The sequence below is a fragment of the Rhinoderma darwinii genome, chromosome 3 (assembly GCF_050947455.1).
Source record: "Rhinoderma darwinii isolate aRhiDar2 chromosome 3, aRhiDar2.hap1, whole genome shotgun sequence".
NCBI lineage: Eukaryota > Metazoa > Chordata > Amphibia > Anura > Rhinodermatidae > Rhinoderma > Rhinoderma darwinii.
Window position 1 is genome coordinate 234,341,752 of NC_134689.1, and position 22,655 is coordinate 234,364,406.

The 22,655-nt window shown below is 42.2% G+C and overlaps 1 protein-coding gene across 1 annotated transcript in view; it reads left to right on the forward strand.

Moving 5' to 3' along the window:
• COPG2 (coat protein complex I subunit gamma 2) overlaps positions 1 to 22,655 on the forward strand; it is a 49,533-nt gene that overhangs the window by 6,157 nt on the left and 20,721 nt on the right. Inside the window, exons 4-15 of the mRNA XM_075857513.1 lie at positions 1,107 to 1,178; positions 1,608 to 1,687; positions 6,127 to 6,202; positions 8,473 to 8,565; positions 10,467 to 10,553; positions 15,405 to 15,562; positions 15,840 to 15,973; positions 16,651 to 16,718; positions 17,524 to 17,712; positions 18,774 to 18,869; positions 19,658 to 19,901; positions 20,759 to 20,834. Coding sequence (XP_075713628.1) covers positions 1,107 to 1,178; positions 1,608 to 1,687; positions 6,127 to 6,202; positions 8,473 to 8,565; positions 10,467 to 10,553; positions 15,405 to 15,562; positions 15,840 to 15,973; positions 16,651 to 16,718; positions 17,524 to 17,712; positions 18,774 to 18,869; positions 19,658 to 19,901; positions 20,759 to 20,834 — 1,373 coding nt within the window. The remainder of the gene's footprint in view (positions 1 to 1,106; positions 1,179 to 1,607; positions 1,688 to 6,126; positions 6,203 to 8,472; positions 8,566 to 10,466; positions 10,554 to 15,404; positions 15,563 to 15,839; positions 15,974 to 16,650; positions 16,719 to 17,523; positions 17,713 to 18,773; positions 18,870 to 19,657; positions 19,902 to 20,758; positions 20,835 to 22,655) is intronic.

Sequence of the window (22,655 nt, forward strand, 5' to 3'; positions counted from 1 at the left end):
AACTGTGCTGGCGCCGAGTTCGGCTCGGCTGTCAAATAGCCTGTTAATTGCCACGCGTTATTGCAGGTAAAATGGCCCTTTATCCGCAAAATCGTGCGACCATTAATTAATAAACACCCTATGGCCGCACGATTTTGCAGCTTCACGGCTGGTCCGTGTGGCCTTACCCTTAGGCAATTCCGCAGAAACTAGCAGAAATTCCACTGCAGAAAAAATGCACCATTTCCTGTGGTTTTTACTGCAGAAAATGGTTCTGATTTTGCGGCATTTTTTTCAACGCTGGAAGATGCTGATATCTCCTCTGAAAAAACGCAGAAATACAGTCCACTTTCTGCAACAGGAATTGACATGCTGCTATACGAAAAATACGCACCGCAGGTAAATTTCTGTCCACAAAGTTCTCCGCAGCATGTTAATTAGATTTGCTAAATCTCAGCCACTTTGCTGCTGCTGTATTCTGCTGCGTATTTTCTGTCCGCAATTCCAGACAGAAAATACGCAGCAGTTCTGCTACGTGTGGACAAGCCCTAAAGCTTTTCCCCAGGAATTTTGACAAGTTTTTTTTTCCATGTGTTGTCCATTATTTGGGCACATTCTTTTGTACCCATTCACTAACAGCCAACAGAGATCTTCAAAATAGTGAGGAATTCAAACCCAAAGTATATTAGAAAATGTTTGTTATACAGTGTCTTTATTCACATTAGACTGAAAACCTTTTTTTAACCTTGGAATCACTCGTGTAGTTTTGGTGTCAGTCTTTTTAAACCAAACAGAGGAGCGGGTCCAAAAGAGAGGAGACATATTCGTCTTTCCTTATGCGTTTCCTTCTTTTTGGATCCACTCCTCGATTTGGCAAAAAAAACTGCATGTGTGATTTCTGCCTTCAGCAGGGAAAAATGTCCTTTCTTTAATCTGACTTGACATTCACATGGACTGTTCATACGGTTGGTTGTGTGAATGATGCCTAAGAAACAACATTTCCAAGTTTAACTAGTTAAGTATATTTTCTATCAGGATTTTAGGGAGTTCAGAATTTCTAAACATTAATGTCTCTTAAAAAAACAATTCAAGGTCTGTATATGTTATTTATTATGTTTCTGTATCAGGGTGAACATTTTGGAACACTGGAAGCCACGGAAGCATTCTTTGCTATGACCAGATTGTTCCAGTCTAATGATGTAAGTTTATCAGTACCTTCCAGCACAACCTGTGAAAAGCCGATGAATGGTTGGGACTGGTTTTACTCTTTATTCTCCTTCAATGGAATATCATTGCATTATTTCGGGCTGTGTTGCATCCGCACCAGCTCCCAGTTAAAGGGGTTGTCCAGTAATTTTTGTTAGGAAAATTGTACTGAACCAAACTTGCAGCACCATAGAGCTCTATTGTATTAGAGGTACATAGGGTTTCTTTATTGGTGTAGTGTTTTTCTGTTTGGTGATGGACCTCATGAAGGCCGTTTTATCTATATGTAAAACCACTAAATATTCATTTGAGATTGATGCCTGTCTGATAACAATACCTCACCTTGCTAAATAAATCAATACTTTTATTTGTTTGTATATCATTTATGTTGATGAACACAATGTTTTTTTGTTTTTTTTAAGCAAACACTGCGGAGAATGTGTTACCTCACTATTAAGGAAATGGCCAATATATCTGAAGATGTCATTATTGTCACAAGCAGGTAAATCTAAAAGTCTTACCAGCATTAAAATAGGGGTGTTTTCATTTTTCTTGATATTTGTTTGATCATCTGTTCCTACTAGTGTAGAATATAATATTTTGTGATATGAGGGTTTTCTAGCTTTATGTGCATAATGTTTATTAAAGGGGTTGTTCCAAAAAGGAAGCCTCTCTGACAATCTGCTGTTTCCCAGGTCTCGCTGCTGTATCACAGTTGTTTGTCAGTTGGACTTGATCAGGGAAGGTTTTCAGCCTTAAAATGTAAACAAGAATGTTTTCAATTCACTGCAAGCAAAGATCTTGAAAATGGCAAGGAAGACAAACACAAAGTAAATTAGAAAATGTTGGGGTATTCCCAAAAAATGTCCATTAACACCTATCCACAGGATAGGGGATAAATGTTTGATTACTGGGAACCCCACCACTGGGACCCCCCACCGATCGCAAGAATGGTGGGTTTTGGCTCCATCTTTTCTCCTCGCTGCACCTTCTGCAGTGAGGAGGAGTTTGAATGGAGCGGCATGCGCCTGCAGCTCTATTCAATGTGTATGGCACTGACTGAAACAGCCGAGCGCTGTACTCTGTTTTTTTTTTGTCATTCCCATACACTTTGAATGAATCGGCAGGGCGTATGCTCGACCATCGGTCCATTTAATGTCCTCCTCACTGTGTTCATGTAGTAAGGAGGATCACTTATTACCTATTATCACCTCTTCTGTGGACAGGTATATTTGATTCTGGGAATATTCCTATAAAGAGAATCTGTCACCTGGTTTATGCTGCCCTATCTGAAGGAAGCATAAAGTAACTCTGATTACGGTGCTGTGTCCCTCAACTCCTTAATGACCGCCCACTGTCTTTTGGCAGCAGGCGGTGCATGTCCTTAGTCTACAGCGACGTCTTTTGGCATCGCTGTAGAAGAGGCTGATGAGTGCTCCTGTGAGCTCATCCTCTAAGCAGGAGCTGTAACTTACAGATCCTGATCTTAGAGAAGCCTGCTGAATACAGCTCGGGTCGGAAAACATTCGGACCCCAGCTGTTTTACCCTTTGATCGCCGCGGTCCGTGACCGTGGCATGATCAAAGGGAACTCCCTGCTTTGATCTCGTCATCGGAAACCCGGTGACGTGATCAAACACCGGGGAATCCCTCTGCAGTCAGCCCTGGGGACCTACAAAGGACCCCAGGGCTGTCTGTTCGTTAAGCCTACTGTTCGGGCACACTGTTCTGCCCTAACAGCAGCCTGTGTCATAGTGATAAATAAAGTTATCCCTTAATGGGATTAAAAAGAAAAGTAACTAAATAAATTTAAAAAGTCTTTTGCATAAAATATCTTTTATATTTATACCCGGCGTTGCTCGGGAGGTTGACTTACGGTATGGATAGAGTAAAAGCTCACTATTTAAATACCTCTCAGTATGAATTTAATTGCTACCTCTCGATATAGGCTAGGCGTACTGGAAACTGTTGCCGCTTGAACTCGAAAGAAACATCATTTGGAGTGAGGGGAATGCGAGGAACTTCGGCCTCATGCACACTAACGTATTTTTTTCCTCCCGTAAATACGGGTCCTTGGTCACACGTATTCCACCAGTATTTACGGACTCGTGCCCGTAAATACGGGTCCGGTGTCGCCAGTATTTCACCATGATTTACGGATCCGTTTTCTCTGCACTAATTGGCAGCCCCTTCTCTCTATCAGTTCTGAATCGAGAGAAGGGGCAGCCCTTTCGGGCAGAGTTTCCGCAGCGATTGAAAGTAAAATCAGTAAAGTAAAAGAAGTTCATACGTACCCTGGCCGTTGTCTTGGTGACGCGTCCCTCTTTTGACATCCAGTCCGACCTCCTTGGATGACGTGGCAGTCTGTGACCGCTGCAGCCTGTGATTGGCTGCAGCGGTCACATGGGATGAAACGGGAGGCTGGACTGGAGGAAGAAGCAGGTAAGTTAACTTTTAATACTATTAACTCCAGCGGTAGTCACTGTCCCGGGTGCTGAAAGAGTTACTGCCGATCAGTTAACTCTTTCAGCACCCTGGACAGTGACTATCCCCTGACGTCGCCTAGCAACGCTCCCGTAATTACGGGTGCACACACGTAGCAGCCCCATAGACTTCTATGGGCCTGCCCGTGCCGTAATTACGGCCTGAAATAGGACATGTTCCATATTTTTTAACGGCACCTTCCCGTAAGCAAACGGGAAGGTACCCGTGGCCAATAGAAGTCTATGGGCCCGTAATTACGGCCCGTGATTACGGGCGTGGCTTCGATGACGTGATCCATTTTAAACCAATGAAAAATCGGGCTTCAAACAAACTTTAGAATATATATCTAAGGCCTCATTTAAACGAGCGTGTGCGTTTTGCGCGCGCAAAAAACGCAGCGTTTTGCGTGCGCAAATGGCACTTGACAGCTCCTTGTGTCATCCGTGTATGATGCGCGGCTGCATGATTTTCGCGCAGCCGCCATCATAGAGATGAGGCTAGTCGACGTCAGTCACTGTCCATGGTGCTGAAAGATTTAACTGATCGGCAGTAACTCTTTCAGCACCCTCGACAGTGAATTCCGATCACCATATCGAGTAACCTGTTTAAAAAAAAAGAGGTTCGTACTTACCGAGAACTTCCCGGCCGTTGCCTTGGTGACGCGTCCTTGGTGACGCGCCTCTCTTGACATCTGGGCCCACCTCCCTGGATGACGCGGCAGTCCATGTGACCGCTGCAGCCTGTGCTTGGCTTGTGATTGGCTGCAGCTGTCACTTGGACTGAATTGTCATCCCGGGAGGTCAGACTGGAGGAAGAAGCCGGGAGTTATCGGTAAGTCAGAACTTTTTTTTTTTTTTTCTACACGTTCACGTATATTGGGATCGGAAGTCACTGTCCAGGGTGCTGAACCAGTTTAACTCTTTCAGCACCCTGCACAGTGACTGTCTCCTGCCGGGTTCGGTCAAAACGAGTTCGGCCGAACCCGGTAAAGTTCGGTTCGCACATGTCTAAGACACTCCGTTCGGATGTTTGTAAACAGAAAAGCACGTAGTGCTTTTCTGTTTACATTCAGTTTGACAGCTCTTGCGCGAATCACGCAGTTCGCACGGAAGTGCTTCCGTGCGACCTTCGTGGTTTTCACGCACCCATTGACTTCAATGGGTGCGTGATGCGCGAAAAACGCACGATTATAGAACATGACGTGAGTTTTTTTCAGCGCACTCACGCTGAGCAAAACTCACGGACTGTCTGCATGCCCCCATAGAGTAATATAGGTGCGTACGACACGCGTGAAAAGCACGCGCGTATATTACGCTCGTGTAAATGAGGCCTAAGATTGCCCCTACACTAAATAAAAACAAAAAACCTACACATATTGGGTATCTAAATGACCGTAATAACCTGAAGAATTAATCTAACGGGTTATTTAGCATGAAACGTGAACGTGATAAAAAAATCGCTTTTTCTTCGCCGTAAAAATATTTTTTTTTCTACCTCCAAACTATGAAAAAAAAATAATACCATTTCTACCGCATAAAACAAGGCCTCATACGGCCACGTCAATGAAGAAATAAAGTTATGGCTGCTGAAATGCAGAGAGGAAAAAACTGAAAATGTAGCTGGTCATTAAGGGCCTGTTCACATCAGCGTTGGCTTTCCCTTGAGTGGTTCTGTCGGAGGTTTCCGTTGTGGAACTCCGCAACGGAAACTCAAACTGAAATATTAGCTTCCGTTTGCATTACCATTGATATCAATGGTGACAGAAACATTGTTAATGGTTTCCATTTGTCACCATTCCGGCAGGTTTCCGTTTTTTCGACGGTATCAATAGCGCAGTCGAAATGGTGATGCAAACGGAAGCTGTGGTTTCCGTTTGACTTTCCGTTGCGGGGTTCCACGACGGAAACCTCCGACTGAACCCCCTCAGCAGAAAGCGAACGCTGATGTGAACCGGCCCTTCGACTTTTCAGGCCTGGTCATTAAGGGGTTAATTGCATAGGGAGAAAGCTACCAATCAAGGTGGGTTGGCGGGACAAGCCGCTGCTCATGAATGTCGAGGACTACTTGGCGCATGCCATGTAGTCCTCTACATTCATTAACTGGGGCTAGAAAACCGGGATTTTATGAAAACCAAAGAGTGTTTTGAAGTGACACAATACTCTAATCAGGGTCTCTGTCACTACTTTATGCTGCCCTGGTGACAGTCTCTCTTTAATATTTAAAAAGGACCTGCTAGATGTTTCCGTATCTCTTTTTAAGAATTTATTTCCCTTGGTCAGTACAGCAATGGTTCGAACACTGACATTTCAGTTGATCTTGACATTATATTTTTAGGTCCACCTTTCCTAATAGATTAGAAACTTGTTGTGTATTTGACATATCTAGGAATAAGAGACACCACAATTAAATATATAGTAGAAGTTATTGGATTAACCTTTACATAATTAAATTTGAATAGTCTGACCAAGGATATGACCGGGAAAGAAGATGTTTACCGAGGACCTGCTATCCGAGCCCTCTGCCGGATTACTGACGTAAGTAGCCGATTGCTGCGATGGCCATATAAATGAGTTTACTCTTACAGAATGAGGAGCATTAGAAGCGTTTTCAGTATTTGCACTGCAGATATAGCCACAAATCCGCAGTAAAATGTGGATTTTTATGTGGATTTCACTGTTCTAGTTACAAAGAAGGAAATTTGCAACATATAGGGCATGCTGTAGATTTGAAAATTTGTAGCATGCCCTAAAGTCCACATTTATTTTTTCCCAACACGTGTAATTGAGGTTTTGTAAAACTCCAGTCATTTACATTGTACTGTACTTTGCATATTTTCGGTGTGGAATCTGCACCAAATATCCGTAACGTGTCTTCCATGTTAGAACTTTAGCTAACAGCGTCACTGACATGAATCGTTCCAAAAAGACTTAGAAATCTGTATTTAATAATAGGAAATTGGGTATTGCGTTAATAGTAAAGTAGCCGCATATTATGTCTTTCCAATGGACTCTTGATTTTTAGGATACATTTTTGAGTTGTATACTGTATATGTTTCGAAACTAGGAATTCTGCAAACCTAGCACTGTCTAGGAGTAAAACGTCAAAAAAGGGCATTCTGTCATACTATAATGTAAGTAGGACAGTTGTGCATCTGAAACAAAAAAAAAAGAATACTTTTTCTTGTTAATCATTGGGGGACTCTCCACCATGGGTACAGCCCTTTGCAATAAGGTGGCTGACACTAGGTAGGAAAAGCAACTTGTTTCTGGAGGTCCTAAAATCTGCTACATTTGGACCTCTGCGGTAGATCTCCCTTCGATATTCTCTCTTGAAAGGTGGTCTTCTTGGTGACAGTGACTTCCATCTGGAGGGTCTCCGAACTATCCTGTCGTTCTCCATTCTTAACTCTTCATCAAGATAAGATGGTGCACCGTACATCATTCTGCCGTCCTTTTGCCCATCTCCCAGTCATCCGAGCGAGCGTTCTCTTCACAACTTAGATGTGTTCTGTGCCTTGCGGACTAATGTCTCTTTCACTGCTTCTTCCCAGAGGTCAGGTTCTTTGTTTATCCTCTTGGAGGGTCCCAGGTAGGGGTTGGCGGCCTCTAAGGCAACTATTGCTCAATGGAATTGAATGGCTGTTTGTGAGGCTTACCGGATCTGGGGTAAGGAATCCCCAATCAGATTACGGCCCACTCTGCCAGAGCAGTTGGGGCTACCTGGGCTGTGCGAATTGGGCATCTGCTCTTCAGGTGTTCAAGCAGGCTACCTGGGCTTTATTTCACACTTTTGCCAAATTATATCAGGTTCACACCTTTGCTTTTGCAGATGCTTTACTTGGATGTAAGGTCTTGCAGGCATCTGTGGAGTAGGTAACCATGTCCTTTTTGGGGGGTTTACTGTTCTGCCCCTTCGACTGCTATAAGAACTCCTACAGTCTTTGTCCCCCTGCTTATTCCACGAGGACTGTTGGTGTCTTTTGGAGGTACTGCACCAAGCTTCAGTCACTCAGGTTTGGCAAGGGCCCATATCCATGTCCCCCAATTAATTCAACCAGAAAGCTATTTTACAGTGAGTACAAAAATCCAGTTGTATGTACTGTTTACAATGAATGACCTGAATGTGGGTACTGTAGTGTAATTGACAGCTCTGGTCTAAAGTCCTGCTTGCACTGTCCTGTGCTGGGAAAATACAGAACAGACACTGTGTGTGTGTGTATTCATCCCAGTGCCTGCATGTCTTTGCTATTGCAATAACCAGTAGTATGGGTGTAGATTTTTTGTATTCGGTCAAGTCCATGATTTAGATGTTCGGAGCAAAGGCTGTGTGCACGTCACCTTTTGGCCCTACGTTTAGCGTGTACATTGGGAGCTTTCCTGACGTACATGCTAAATGTGTCCATAGAGCTCTATTAGCCCGACAGAGGCCAAAACAGTGTCCTTTTTAGCCTTCTATGGACTGGTATATGTCGGCATCCCTTTTCCATCCAGGAATTCTGCAAAAAAAATATACCGGGCAGTATACGTTTGGTTGTTTTTTAACATGGGATCCTATGGGTGACATATGTAACAGGTATACGTTTAATGTATGTATCGTAGACTATAATGGTGTCCATTTAACGTATACGCTATGAACAGGGTCATGAGATTTCTTGACGTATATGTTTAACGCCATTGTAAAACGTGATGTGCACAGAACCTAACACGGTCACTTGTCTGAATAAGCAGTTTGTGGTTTAGTTGTTTTCTGTTTTGCTCAGATATGATCATTCTTAAAAAGAAATATGGGTTTTTTCTTTTTACAGGCAACCATGTTACAAGCAATTGAAAGATATATGAAACAAGCTATTGTTGATAAAGTTCCCAGTGTTTCCAGTTCTGCTTTGGTGTCTTCCTTGGTATGTAAATAGTTTTCGATCAAACTACTTCTGCCTGCTCTTATTCAAATTACCAGCAGCCTACAGGTATGATCTGGAAAAGACCAGCAAGATGCATGTTGTGTCTCAGGGCACATTATTATTACTGTATTTAGAGCTATACCAGGCTTTAAAACCATAATACCAGGTAAGGCCCTATTCACGGGGCTTCCGTCGGAGGTATACCTCGGGAAGACCCCCGACGTATACCTCAGATAAGAGGCCCAAACATATCCCACTGTATGGCATACAGTGGGATACGTTGCCTGGGGACCGGCCCTGGCAAAACTACTGAAGGCTCTGTGTATTTATGGACAGTGACTTCAGGAGTTCCCTATCGCTGGATTCAGCGAACACAGCATCAGCTGATGCTCTGCTCGGGGACTCCAGCACTGCTCCTGACTTCAGGAGTTTTCAGGGGGGCCGGAGTCACGGGACAGAGCTATCTAATAGCGCTCTGCCCAAGGACTCCAACATTGTGGAAGCTCCTGACTTAACTATCCCTATATGGACAGTGATGTCGGGAGCTCCCCGAGGTATACGTTTAACGTGTACGTGTGACGGATGCCATACAGTGGCATCCGTCACCCGCAGGCTCCCATGTTAAACTTATACTGTGTGGTATACGTTTTTTTTTTTCTGCGGGATCCCTCAAGATGGAATAGCATAGTCTACTACGCTACACCATCCTTCAAAAAAAAGTTATACCATCCCCACGGAGGCTAAAAGGACACTCTTTTGGTCTGTGCCAGGATAATGGAACCGTATGGACAAGTTTATTTTGTACGTCAGGCGTTTTCCCGAGGAGATGTGAATGGGGCCGAAGGCTGAGGGCACACTGTGTTTGAAATGTACATTATGCATCGGTATTACTTTTTTTTTTTCTGTATTGAAAAGCTTGGTCAACTACGCTATTCAACAAAGGAGGCATCCAACAAAAAAGTATACTACGCTTTAAGTTTTTGTAATAATTTGAGTCCATTTGCGACATATGCCTGTACAGTGACATACGTCTGTCTGGGAGTATTTCCCAATGTGTACATCCGAATTACACTGCAAACAAGATATGCACAAACCCTAAGATAGATGACCCTCTGGCTTTTCAGAACCGAGACATGAGCAGAGCCAACTGGCATTAGGGATTGTGTAAGTATTAGAAGTTTGTTGAACGTTTAGTTACCCTTTAAACAAGCTGACATGTCATAGTGACATGTCAGAAGTTTTTATTAGAAGGGGTCCGAGCACTGAGACACCCACCAATCGCTAAAACAAAGTGGCAGAAGTGCTCGTGTGAGCGCTGAGTCACTTAATTTCTGTTCAGCGTTTTCCGGAAAGCTATACGGGCTCATAGATCTTCTATTGAACCCGTACACCGCTACATTGATTCACTATGACATGTCAGAAGTTTGTTTAACGTTTGGTTACCCTTTAATAATCAGGTTAGAATTTTTCTTATGGAGAAAATGCCTTGTATGTCAGGAAAGAGGAGATTGGGGTGGCCTGATCTGAAAATGTCATCCTTGATGAACAAAATGGAGTGTTTTCTTTCATACCCTGTAAAAGATGGATCGGCAACTACCACTTGTATTGACAATATTATATTTAGGCAAAACAAAAAAGTAATGCAAATGCCCCATGCATACAGTAGTGTGGCTCACAAATCACTTTTATTTTTAGTTACCTGAGAAGGATATCCAGGCAGAATATTGGGGGTTAATGTTCATGAAGCTTCAAAAACAACCTCTTACTCTATTGAAACCAGTATTGGAATCTATAGTTTATGATTCTGCTGAGCAATGGCAGTTTTTTGTGTTTTATGTACTTGTGTCTTAACAATGGTATAATAACATTTTCCTGACATGTAACGGTTTTCTTTTTATCAGCATATGATGAAAATAAGTTATGATGTGGTAAAACGTTGGATTAATGAGGCTCAAGAGGCTGCTTCTAGTGACAACATCATGGTCCAGGTATTTTAAATAAGTTGCATAGTGAACCGTTATCTGTTTTATTTCTAAGATTTTTCCATTTCTGATGTGCCTCCCATCAGTACCTACCATTAGGCAGAATACATGGCATCTCACACAGCCATGGCTGCTAACCGGTTCGGCTGATCACCCAAATCATGTTTCGAGGCTCCTTATCCCCTTCCTTGCCAAGGACAAATCTCATACGTCCTGGCAGCGAGGCACTTCTGTAGCCAAGGAGATATCTGATACGTCCTTGACACTAAAAGCTGTAGCTCGGGCTAGTTCGCAGGTAGAGCTGCGATCCAAGTCTTGTTTTAAAGCCAAGTATCCTGCTACATTTGAAGCTCTCACTATAGCCCATGTGGAGGAGGAGTGGGGAAGGCTAGCAAGGGATGTGCTGATGAACAGGAGGAGAAGATGTGAACCTCCTCCTTTCCCTGTATGGCTGTAGATGACCCCAGTGGGAGAGGTAACATGAACTATTGTTCATGTTGTCACCCCCTAAGGAATGTCCAATAAATTTCTGATGAATGGAAGTCAGGAAAAACATTTCTACCCACTAACTGTCGCCATAAACTATTCAATCGTTCCAACTAGTTTCACCAAAAAAACGTATTTGTTAACGCATTAGATTAAGTTTAGCAATTTGGGATTATTCATTAGGATCAGGCTGTGTTGACATGTCGTGGTCTATTTGTGTTTTTTGCCCTGTTTTTGCAAGTTGTTTAGGCACGGTTTGCTGCAATATTTTATTGCTTTGCGGCAAAAACGCATTTTGACCACGACATGTGAACACAGCCTTAGAGTTTGTATAGGGGTACGGAATAACGTTTTTTTCTGACTATAAGACGCAGTTTTTAGCAAGAATAAATCTTGTTAAAAAGTCCCTGCGTCTTATGGTCGGCAGTCAAGGGATCCGGCAGCGCAGGGCCCCCTGACCGCTTCTTACTTAACCCCTTCCCAACCCATGATGTGCCGCCACATCATGGGGGGGGATGATGTTTGGAGTGGGGTGGGCTGACGCGCTCTAACAGCCAGGAACAGCGATGGTGCCGTTCCTGGCCGTTTAGTTAAATGCAGCGGTCAATAGCGACTGCTGCATTTATATGGTTCTTCCCATGAAGGACATTTATGACATATCCACAGGATATGTCACAAATGTCAGATGCGGTTCCCACCTCTGGGACTCACACCTATCTCTAGAACGGGACCCCCTAAACCCCGTTCTATCTTACCCGGCTCCGCTGTCTCCCGGCCACTTCCTGGTTAGGTGGTCGGGAGTTACGGAAACAGCCGAGTTCTCGCTGAGCTACGCTGTTTCCGTAACTCGTAGAAGTGAATGGTCGCTGGTTCAAGTCACCTAGGAGAACTAATAAAATGTGTTTAAAAAAAATAAATAGGTTACAATTATCAGGAGTGTAAAAAAAATATTAAAAGTTAAAAAAAAAAAAACCTTTTCCCATTTTTTTCCCCCAAGCACAATGTAAAAAAAAAAAATATTGGTATCGCTGCATCCGTAAAAGTCCGAAACTATTGCAATACGGTGAACGGCGTAGAAAAATAATTTTAAAACAACAATCGTTGTTTTTTGGTTACCGTAGCTCTAAAACGAATGAAAAAAAAAAATCGTATGTACCAAAAAATGTTGCTAATGAAAACTACAGCTCGTCCCGCAAAAAATAAGCCTCATACCGCTTACACTATGAAAATATATAAAAGTTATGGCTCTCAGAATGTGGTGAAACCGAACAAATAATTTTTTTTAACCAATAGTTTTTTTTGTAAAAGTAGTAAAATATGAAATGTTTTCCTATTTTCTTTTGTCTTAAACTTTGTTGCGTCTTATAGTACGAAAAATATGGTATATACCTAGATAATCCCCTAATTTAATTTGCATGCAAGAATTGGTTGGCGCATTACTGCGGTTTTGGTGTTTTTGTTTTTATGGTTCAATAGTTTTTATTAGAATTTTCAAGTATAACAAAAAGGATCATGATCAATAATCACATAACATCATATGCATATAACGAAAGTTTACATTGCATTTTTTCATCTTCGTGTACATACAATATGTTTGTTTGGAGTGTGACAATTGATCAACCGAACAAATGCCAATCCGGCATATTCAAAACAAGTACAACATTAATAATAACTTAAAGGGAATGTGTTAGCAAAAAATGTATTTTTTTTTTTTTTAGTTAAACAATTAGTGTGTAGGTGATTAAACATTGTTCTAATTTTTTTTATTTTTTTCACGAGTCCGGAAATATTATAAATTAGATTCTAATTTATAATATTTCCCAGCACTGGTCACTAGATGGAGCAATTCCCAAAATTGCAGCATTGCATGTGGTAAAGCAACCACATTGCTTTTTGCTGCAAAATTGGAAAAAAATCCCTCGCTCTAGTGTGCTCTCAGAAACCCCCCCTCCTTTATCCTGGCTAGTGCTGGGAGAAACGAGGGGATTGAACGGTCTAACCTCCTACACTGTGTGTCGCCATTTTTTGAGCTAACACAGTGTAGAAGGTTTACATACAGTACTAAACACACACTGAAACACGAACATACATAGAAATCACTTACCTGCTCCTGCCGCCGCCGCTCCCTCCGGTCCGTCCGCTCCGTCTGCTGCCGCTGCTCCAAGTTCACAAGTCCGGAAGCCGCGACCGGAAGTAGTAATCTTACTGTCCGGCCGCGACTTCCGGTCCACAGGAAGTTCAACTTGGACTGTGTGGGAGCGGCGCATGCGCCGTTCCCACACAGACGGCGTACACCATAGTGGATGGAACGGGCCCCGTTCGCATTCACTATGGGACTGTAGCTGCCGTATTCCATGTCTGTATGTGTCGTTAATCGACACATACAGAAATGGAAAAAAAAAATCGCAGCCCCCATAGGGAAGAAAAAGTACAAAAATAAAAAAAGTAACACACAAACACACAAATAAATACAAAAGTTTTTTATAAAACACTAAAATCAAACTGATATAAAAAAATTTTTTTGGGCGACACTGTTCCTTTAACCGTGTATATATGGGTCTTCATGCTATTCATTTCACAAATAGATCTAATTAACATATAACATATCTATTATCATACATGTATTCATTCCGAGCTGTCCTTCCATGCATCCTATATCTCTGTGCTAGACGAGAAGTTGTTCGATCCATAGGACAACATCTTTTCATACATATATGTGTTGTTAATGGAAGAGATTACTTCTGCTCTTGTTGGGATAGAAGAAGATTTCCAATATCTTGCTATTGCGATTTTAGCAATGGTCAGTATTTTACATATAAGAATCCTAAATCCGGGAGGAATTACCTGTATGTCTAGAAACAATAGGGCCATATGTGAGGTGTTAGGGATCCGTTGGTTTATTAGCTTAGAAATCAACCTAAATATGTCCTGCCAGTAAGTCGTTAAAAGCGGGTATTTCCAGAAAACATGAAGCATAGTACCTCTCCCTCCACATCCTCTCCAGCAGCTACATGAGGAATTCGGATATATCTTACTCAATCGATCTGGCGTGTAGTACCACCTTAGCATAGTTTTCATTGCAGCTTCATAATGAGAACTACATTCCATTGATTTATTTATCCATTTGAAAGCTCTTGTCCACTTCTCGGGTGCAAAGGACTGTCCCAACTCTTTTTCCCACTCTTTGTGTGGGTATGATTTAAGAAATGTGGTGTTTTTGTTTTTAATCACTTACCGGTGAACGTAGACTTGTGGTATGTATGAACGTCTCACATCTTACGTTTTTTTTTCAGAGTATATTTTGTTTGCATAAGGTGTCTGCTTGAGTGCATTTTAGTTGCAAAGTTGAATTTTCATCCAACTTTTGCCTATAATCCTGCAAACTTGTGTATAAATTTATTAGAATTTAGATTTTGGTAGCATAGTAGCGGATTGCCATGTGCAGTATAGATTTTTAACACATTTTGCATATGATGGCCATTTATTGCATGGCCTCCGTTTCAGCATTTTTCAATCTCTTGTTGATGTAGACATTTGTGATTGTATATGAACATTGCGCACCTTTTATCTATTGTTTTTACATTGTTTTTGTGTGAAAGTTTCTTCTTGTACGTGAGCTTTACGCGCAAATGAAAGTTGTAATGCATTTAAAACAATACTTCCTGTTTGTCACAAAGTTATGTGAAGGTGCATATGGCTGCCAACAATACATCAACACAACTGCAATCGTCAGGTTGTCTGCTTTCGGGAAATATATAGGCTGTGTACTTGTGTAGAGAGAAAAGAGAGAACCCTCTACAGACTGTGCAGGGGAGGGCAGGGCAAAATGCACATTCCTCAGTATCTTTTAGCACAAGGAAGAGGAGATCCCTCATAAACTGTAGAAGGGGAAAGCAGTACAGGAATGAAGCTGTGCTGGATACATAGGAGCTAGTGCAGCCAGCAGCATCCAAGAGTCACGCACCTCACATCCAGCATGTATTACTCGGAGGGACAGGTCCAGATCAGAACATTTTGAAACTAGGAGCAGGTTGTAAACTGAATATCAGGAATTCTATACATGAATGAAGATTGCAGCCTGAAACTCAGTGAAACTTCTTTTGATTCCAGGAAACTACTCCTTTTTATTTATTTTTTCATGTCTAAAGTGTCCCTGGCCTTTATAGGCTCAGACATTGACTTACAGGATAGCCAACTATACATTATGTGTTACTAGAGAGACCTTATTCTTCCATCTGGTGGAGAGCTATTTTGCAACATATGATGTGTAATTATATTTTATTATGTTGTATTCTAGTTAGGATAAGGTTTTGTTTTTTTTCACTATTTAAATCTGAATATTGGTTAATAATGTATCTTTGTTTTTGACAGTACCATGCACTGGGACTGCTCTACTATCTGCGAAAGAACGATCGTCTTGCTGTTGCCAAAATGATTAACAAGTTTACTAAATCTGGCTTGAAGTCTCCTTTTGCATACTGCATGTTAATACGAATTGCTAGTCGTTTGCTGGAAGACTCTGATGAAGGGTGAGAGTAACGCAGCTTTTCCTTTTTATACAGTTTCATAGTTAGCCAGTTAACTGATGGTTGTGTTTTTGTAGTGTCGGAGGAAACGTACACAATCCCATGGGTAGATTGTGGAAGTATTACATGAAAGGTTCCGTCTCATCCCTACAACGGAATGTCATTTAATATTTATTACTTTAGATAGAAGTGTCGTATCTTAAAAGAAAACCACATGATTTGGTTATGAGGAAGCAGTTTGTTTGTAAACTAAGACACCTGATTTTTTTGTTTTCTATAGGCATAACAATCCTTTGTTTGACTTCATTGAGAGTTGCCTTAGAAACAAACATGAAATGGTAATATATGAAGCAGCTTCAGCAATTATTCACCTGCCCAATTGCACAGCGAGGGAGTTGGCGCCAGCAGTCTCAGGTATGTGTTCAACTCCTTGCCACAGAATTATTTTTGAATATAGGGTTGAATTTATTAAGACTGGTGTTTGATCTGCCTATCTAAATCTAAAGAGCACAGATGCTTCAAAATTATTAAGAGGCGCAATCGTCCCTAAATGTGGTGCATCTCTGGCTATGCGCTATAATTTATACCAATTTCTGGCATAAATTTATCGGGCTGCGGAAGACCCTGCCCCTTCCACTGAGCCCTGTCCACTTTTTATAAAGTGGCAAGAGCGGTGGGAAAAAAACAAAGTTAGGTGTGTGCCAAATTTTCCACTTTGTTTGCGCGCACGGCCCTTAATAAATTCCCCCCCACAGTGTTTTGGTATCTGCTGTTATATCCGCCATCTCTGGGGCATTTTTCCATCCTTAATACGGTATGCCGGGTTTTTTTTAGAATAGGAAATCCTAAAATTTTCTAACATACATGTATTTCTAATTCTGCTCACATACCTTTCTTAAAGGGTACGTGTCCACAGATTTATGCTGCCTTTACCCCAGGCAGCATGAAATACCTTCAAGCTCCCTTATTGGAAAGAACTATGTTTTACACTGAAGCGTGGCATCCGGGCGTAGTGTCCGCTCCGTGCCCAATCTTATTTATGTTGTATTTCCTATGTGTAATAATCTCTGATTTAAATCTTTTCTCTTCAGTTCTGCAACTATTCTGTAGCTCTCAAAAACCAGCCTTGAGGTTTGCTGCAGTAAGGACCCTTAACAAGGTAGGCTTTCCAGTAAAAAATATTTATAGAATGACATGGGGGTCAGATGAAAGGATAATCAGTAGCAGATACTGTACTTATATAATATGTCAGTTTGCTCAGCTACATCCGATTCTATATAAAGAACATGTACAATAAAGCACCATACACAGCTGAGTTGGCTGAACCTGCTAATTTCCCTGAGCTTGGCTGGCAACCTTATGTGTATGGGGGCAGCCCGATAGTCCCCCAACGGCAGATGTTGGAAAGAAATATCATGCATGTAGGATTTCAATAACCTGTTTCCTTAGACGATAAGCCGCTGCTATCGTTGTCTGGAAGAGGTTAATTTAAATAAACCTGTACACCACATGGGATGCGTTTTATGGGGTGGGTGTCGGGAAAAGAGAATATTTCACCAACAGCTATCTAATGTGTATGGCCGGGTCAAAAATAACATTCCTGCTAAATGTGGGCAAGATAGGGTTAGACGTCGCACTGGCAACCAAGTCCGGTTATGTACAGTTGAAGTCTACTATCTTGTATGAATTATAACATCCAACAGACAAATAATAAAAGGGAGGTGGTTTGTGTGTAGGAATCCTTCATCTGTACCAAGATGTAAATGTTATTTAAGGTTGACAATTAAATGCCTGCCCTACTGGGTATTGATGCAAGGTTTAAGGACTTTTAAATAGGAATAAGGTATCTGAACAGCGGGAACCTAAACACGAGCTCCTTTTTGTTTAGAATGTTTGCGATTTCACTTAGCTCATGAAAGTCACAGATGATTGTACCTTTGCATGTTGCGTAATTTCTCCTTTAGGTGGCAATGAAACACCCTTCTGCAGTCACTGCTTGTAACCTGGACCTGGAAAACCTCATTACTGATTCCAACCGCAGTATTGCTACCCTTGCTATCACCACACTGCTGAAAACTGGCAGCGAGAGCAGTGTTGACAGACTAATGAAACAGATCTCTACCTTTGTGTCTGAGATTTCTGATGAATTTAAAGTAAGTAAACCATGTTTTTACATTTACTTCCTATGATTTTAATATGTTTGCAGCATTTAATTGACAGATTTGTTGATCAGCTTTTAATAGGTAAAGAATGATAGTTTAAAAGAAAGAGAGACATTTATGGCATATCAGCTATTGCTGTATCTCCCGTAGACTTTAATGGAGAGTGCCATGCGCATTCTCAAACAATTCTCCGAACTTCTCTTCCCTTCTGCTGTAAGATTTTGATGAGTAACTGGGAACAAAAAACGATGGTTATTGTGGAAATGTCTTTTATTGGAACAACCCTTTAATGTATCATTAACAAGTTAAAGGTGTATTCCAGTGGTAGCAAGCGGCATCATATCACTAGGATATGTGGTCACTTGCTGTTCAGTGGGTTCTGACGGCTGGCACTCCCGCCGATTTCTAGAATTTGTCCCTGCTCAGGTACATTTCTGTCCAGGTACTGATTCTGCTGAAGACATGTTTACTTAATTGGGGCTGAATTGCAGTTTGCTGCAAGGCATGTGGATGGGAGCAACACCGTGCTAAGAAAATGCTGAAAGGGATTAGGCCTCATGCACACGACCGTGCATTTGCGGCGGTATGCTATCCGCAATTGCGGATAGTATAGAACACATGCTATCCGATGGGCCAATGCACACGACTGTGGTTTCCACAGTCCGTGCGTTGCCTGGAGCCCGGACCGCCAAAAAATGAGGACATGTCGTTATATGGACTGCAATTGCGGTCCGGGCTCATTTAATTCAATGCACATCTTGTGTGTGTGCATGGTCCCTGATTGCGGAACGGCCCGCAGATGACACTCCGCTGCCCGTCTGTGCCGTAATCACGAACCGTACACACTGCTATGGTCACGTGCATCAGGCCTTAGTGTTTTACCGTAATTTGCTCCACTAGAATACCTTGTTAAACTAGTGGTAAATGGTAGACGGCTTGCTTTTTATGGTTTACTGCATTGTCAATAAAGAAGGGTTTATTTTATGTTCGTGCTGAACCAGTTTTAGTGTTCAAAAATATTGTCAAATCTATGCACTTTTTTTCTTTTGCAGGTTGTGGTTGTACAAGCAATTAGTGCCTTATGCCAGAAATATCCACGTAAACATACCGTGATGATGACATTTCTATCGAACATGCTTAGAGATGATGTAAGTACTCGCATAATATTTTCCACATTCATGATTAAGGCCACATTGGGACGAGCGTATCCGATTTGCGCTCATGAAAAAAAACAACGCAATGTTTTTCCTACATTTCTTGTGCGTTGCGTATTGGCATCAGCGTGCTTTGCGTGTGGCATGAGTGTTTCACGTCTATACAAGCACTTCATTTTTTTATTTATTTCTCTGCTTTTAAATGTATTTGATGCGTGAAACACGGACAGCACACGGATGTCCTCAGTGTGCTTTTTCGTGGTTGTCACTCACCCATAGACTTCAATGGGCGAGTAGGTGCATGAAAACGCACCAATATAGGACATGCAGTAAGTTTCACGCAACGGGCACGCTGCGTGAAAAAAAAACCGCATGGGTCTGTGTGCTGTGAGTGACTTCAACGGTACAGTACACAGATGAGTATTCCGCTCGTCTGAATGAGCCCTAACTGTAGATAAATTACCGATATATACAATGAGAAATTAAAAAAGAAAACCTTCCTTATGTAGTGCTACTCCATTGTATCACTGTATGTCCATTGTTTAGATGTCATACTTGATAGAAGTTTTTTGGGTCGCATAAAAGATCCGATCAGCGAACAAATACGCAATCGCTCGTTTGTCGGCTGCTCACTGCCCTGTTTACACAGGGCAATTATCGGACGCTCTTACGAACACACATTCCCGATCATTGGTCGGTAAAGGAACTTAATTCTTTGCTTAACCTTATTTAGTTACGTGCTGAGGAAGTCTTTCATCTCTCGATCTTTTATCTTTTCGCAGGGTGGTTTTGAATACAAGCGGGCTATTGTGGACTGCATTATCAGCATTATAGAGGAGAACTCCGATAGTAAAGAATCTGGGCTAGCTCATCTGTGCGAGTTCATTGAGGACTGTGAACATACTGTGCTTGCCACAAAGATATTACACTTATTGGGCAGAGAAGGTCCTCGAACACCTAACCCATCCAAATATATCCGCTTTGTTTTCAACAGGGTGGTCCTGGAAAATGAGGCTGTAAGAGCAGGTAAGGACAGAGTGCAGTAGATGGCTAAAGCACAGTTTGCTTAGTCATTATGATCTAAATAAGTCTCAAAAATTAGTTTATTAGTTCTAATAAAATGCTGCAAAACCTAAAAATGAACACATTTCTTAGCTTCATTTATTACCATCTCGAACATTTATGGCCTAGTCACAGGATATGCTATAAATGTTTGATAGATTTGAGTCCCAGCTCTGCTCCTATATCGAGAGTGGGGGGACACCCGACCCCCCCCCCCCCCCATCCAGCCTGCTGAGGCGGCCACTGATGCCAGGATGGGACTAAGTGGAGAGGCATGCATGCACGTGGCTTTCTCCAGTCTCTGCTATGGAAGTCATGGGATCCAATCCCTATTTGTTAGCACTAGATAAACCGCGTCCACACATGGACCATTTTCACTGGAGCTTCCCGATGCAGCAGAGGCTGGCCTGCCCGCACAGTACCCCTGGAATCCAAGAGAGGACAGGTCAGGTGTGTGCAGAAAGGGAACTCCATGACCCGCTGTGTCTCGAAGCAGTATAATTTTCTCTCCCTGCTCTGATTTCTGTCTAACTCTACGGCGTCCGTTTCCGGCTAAGCTATTGTTTCAGTGACAAAAACCTGAAACTTTACAGAACGAAAACAAACAAACTGAAGCATTACCATTGAAATCAATAATAATGAAAATGGAAGCGATAGTTTTCGTTCGGCTTTCCAATCATTAGTTCCTCTGACGGAAAGGTTGAACGGAACTGGAATGTTGATGTGAACAGGCCCTAACCTTGACCGTTTACAACGTTTTGTTGCTTGCTTGCCAAAGTGTAGAAACTATAATCCCTTTATAAAACGCTTATTTTTTTCAGCGGCTGTTAGTGCTTTGGCAAAGTTTGGTGCTCAGAATGAATGTCTTCTTCCTAGTGTTTTAGTTCTTCTACAAAGGTAAGAAACATACTTAATAACTAATAAATGATTATATCTTCCAAAACCTTCCCACCAGTGCTTAGGGCAAAGCCACACGTGGCGGAATTGCTCTTGAATTCCGCTGCGGACACTCCGCAGCGTTAATCCGCAGCGGAGCCGTTTCTCCATTGACTTCCACTTCTATTTAGTAGGGTTCGTTTAGACGAGGCTGAAAATTCTGCTGCGGAGCATAAGCTGCGGTGCGGAATTTGGTGTCCGCAGCATGCAATGGATGTTGCGGAGTTGTGGCGGACTGGTTGCGGACTCATGGCGGAATTTCTCCATTGACTTCAATGGAGATTCTAAATTCCGCAATGAAGTGCGCAGCTGTCATGAAAATGTTATGTGTGCTGCGGATGCGTCTTGCTTTTTTGACATGACATTTCTTCATTCTGGCTGGACCTATGTATTTCTAGGTCTACAGCCAGACTGAGGAAGTCAATGGGGCTCCCGTAATTACGGGTGACTATGTGTGTGCACCCGTAATTACGGGAGCGTTGCTAGGCGACGTCAGTAAATAGTCACTGTCCAGGGTGCTGAAAGAGTTAAGCGATCGGCAGTAACTGTTTCTGCACCCTGGACAGTGACTACCGATCCCAATATACAGCAACCTGTCAAAAAAATAGAAGTTCATACTTACGAGAACTCCCTGCTTCTGTCTCCAGTCCGGCTTCCCAGGATAACGTTTCAGTCTAAGTGACGGCTGCAGCCAATCACAGGCTGCAGCGGTCACATGGACTGCCGCGTCATCCAGGGAGGTCGGGCTGGATGCCGAAAGAGGGACGCGTCACCAAGACAACGGCCGGTAAGTATGAAATTCGTTTACTTTCACTAGGGAAAGTGCTGTCCCTTCTCTCTATCCTGCACTGATAGAGAGAAGGGAAGCACTTTTACCGCAGTCCGCAGCAGCTAGTCCGCATCAATTTACTGCACATTTTGGGCAGATCCGCCACAGAATCTGCAACGCAGATTCTGTGCGGCATTGATGCGGACAGTTGCGGAGGAAATCCGCCACGTGTGGGCATGCCCTAAATCATGATGTGCAATGAGCAGACAATCCTTGCTTTAGCACTTGTTAACACAGCAGTTTTTATTTTCGTTTTAAAGGTTTTTTTTATTGAAAAAACCACATTGACGGCCTATCTGAAAGGGAAAAACATATATATTTTTTTTAATATTTGTAAGAGGGCTAGTATTTAGTGTGGTTCACTGACTCGTGTCACCCACTATTACTACCTCATTTTATTAGGGTCACTAGGGTTATGCCTAGCTTCCCTACCTTTTTCCTTGTATTACTCTTCTCTATTTACCTTTCTACTAAGAGTGTGCGTGTGCGTGCACGGTAATTCACGACACAAGTGTATAGTAAAGATAGGTTGATTACCAACACAAATCACACGCAGTTACTAAATACACAACACAGTAGATATTCACGGTATAGTATTAGTATACCGCAATACATATATTAAGACAGTACTGTTGATATCTTGTTGTAATACTGTGCCACGTGTAGTGTCAGTGTGCGTAATACATATGAAGTTAACACCCACCCATGTACCTAAACCTACATATACAATGCACTCACTCTATCGTCTATGTCCCACCCCCACCTGACTCAGTCTCTGTTACTAATGGGTTAATACACAATAAGGGCCTGTAGGGAAAGATAATTGCAGCTGTTTGGCAGTGAAGAGGTTAACTTTAAGGGGTTGCAGTATTTGTGTGCAGTGCTTGGCTAGGATTAATGTGTAGGTAAAGGGTTAAACCAGGGCAATATGCAGGTAGGTAAAGGGTTAAACC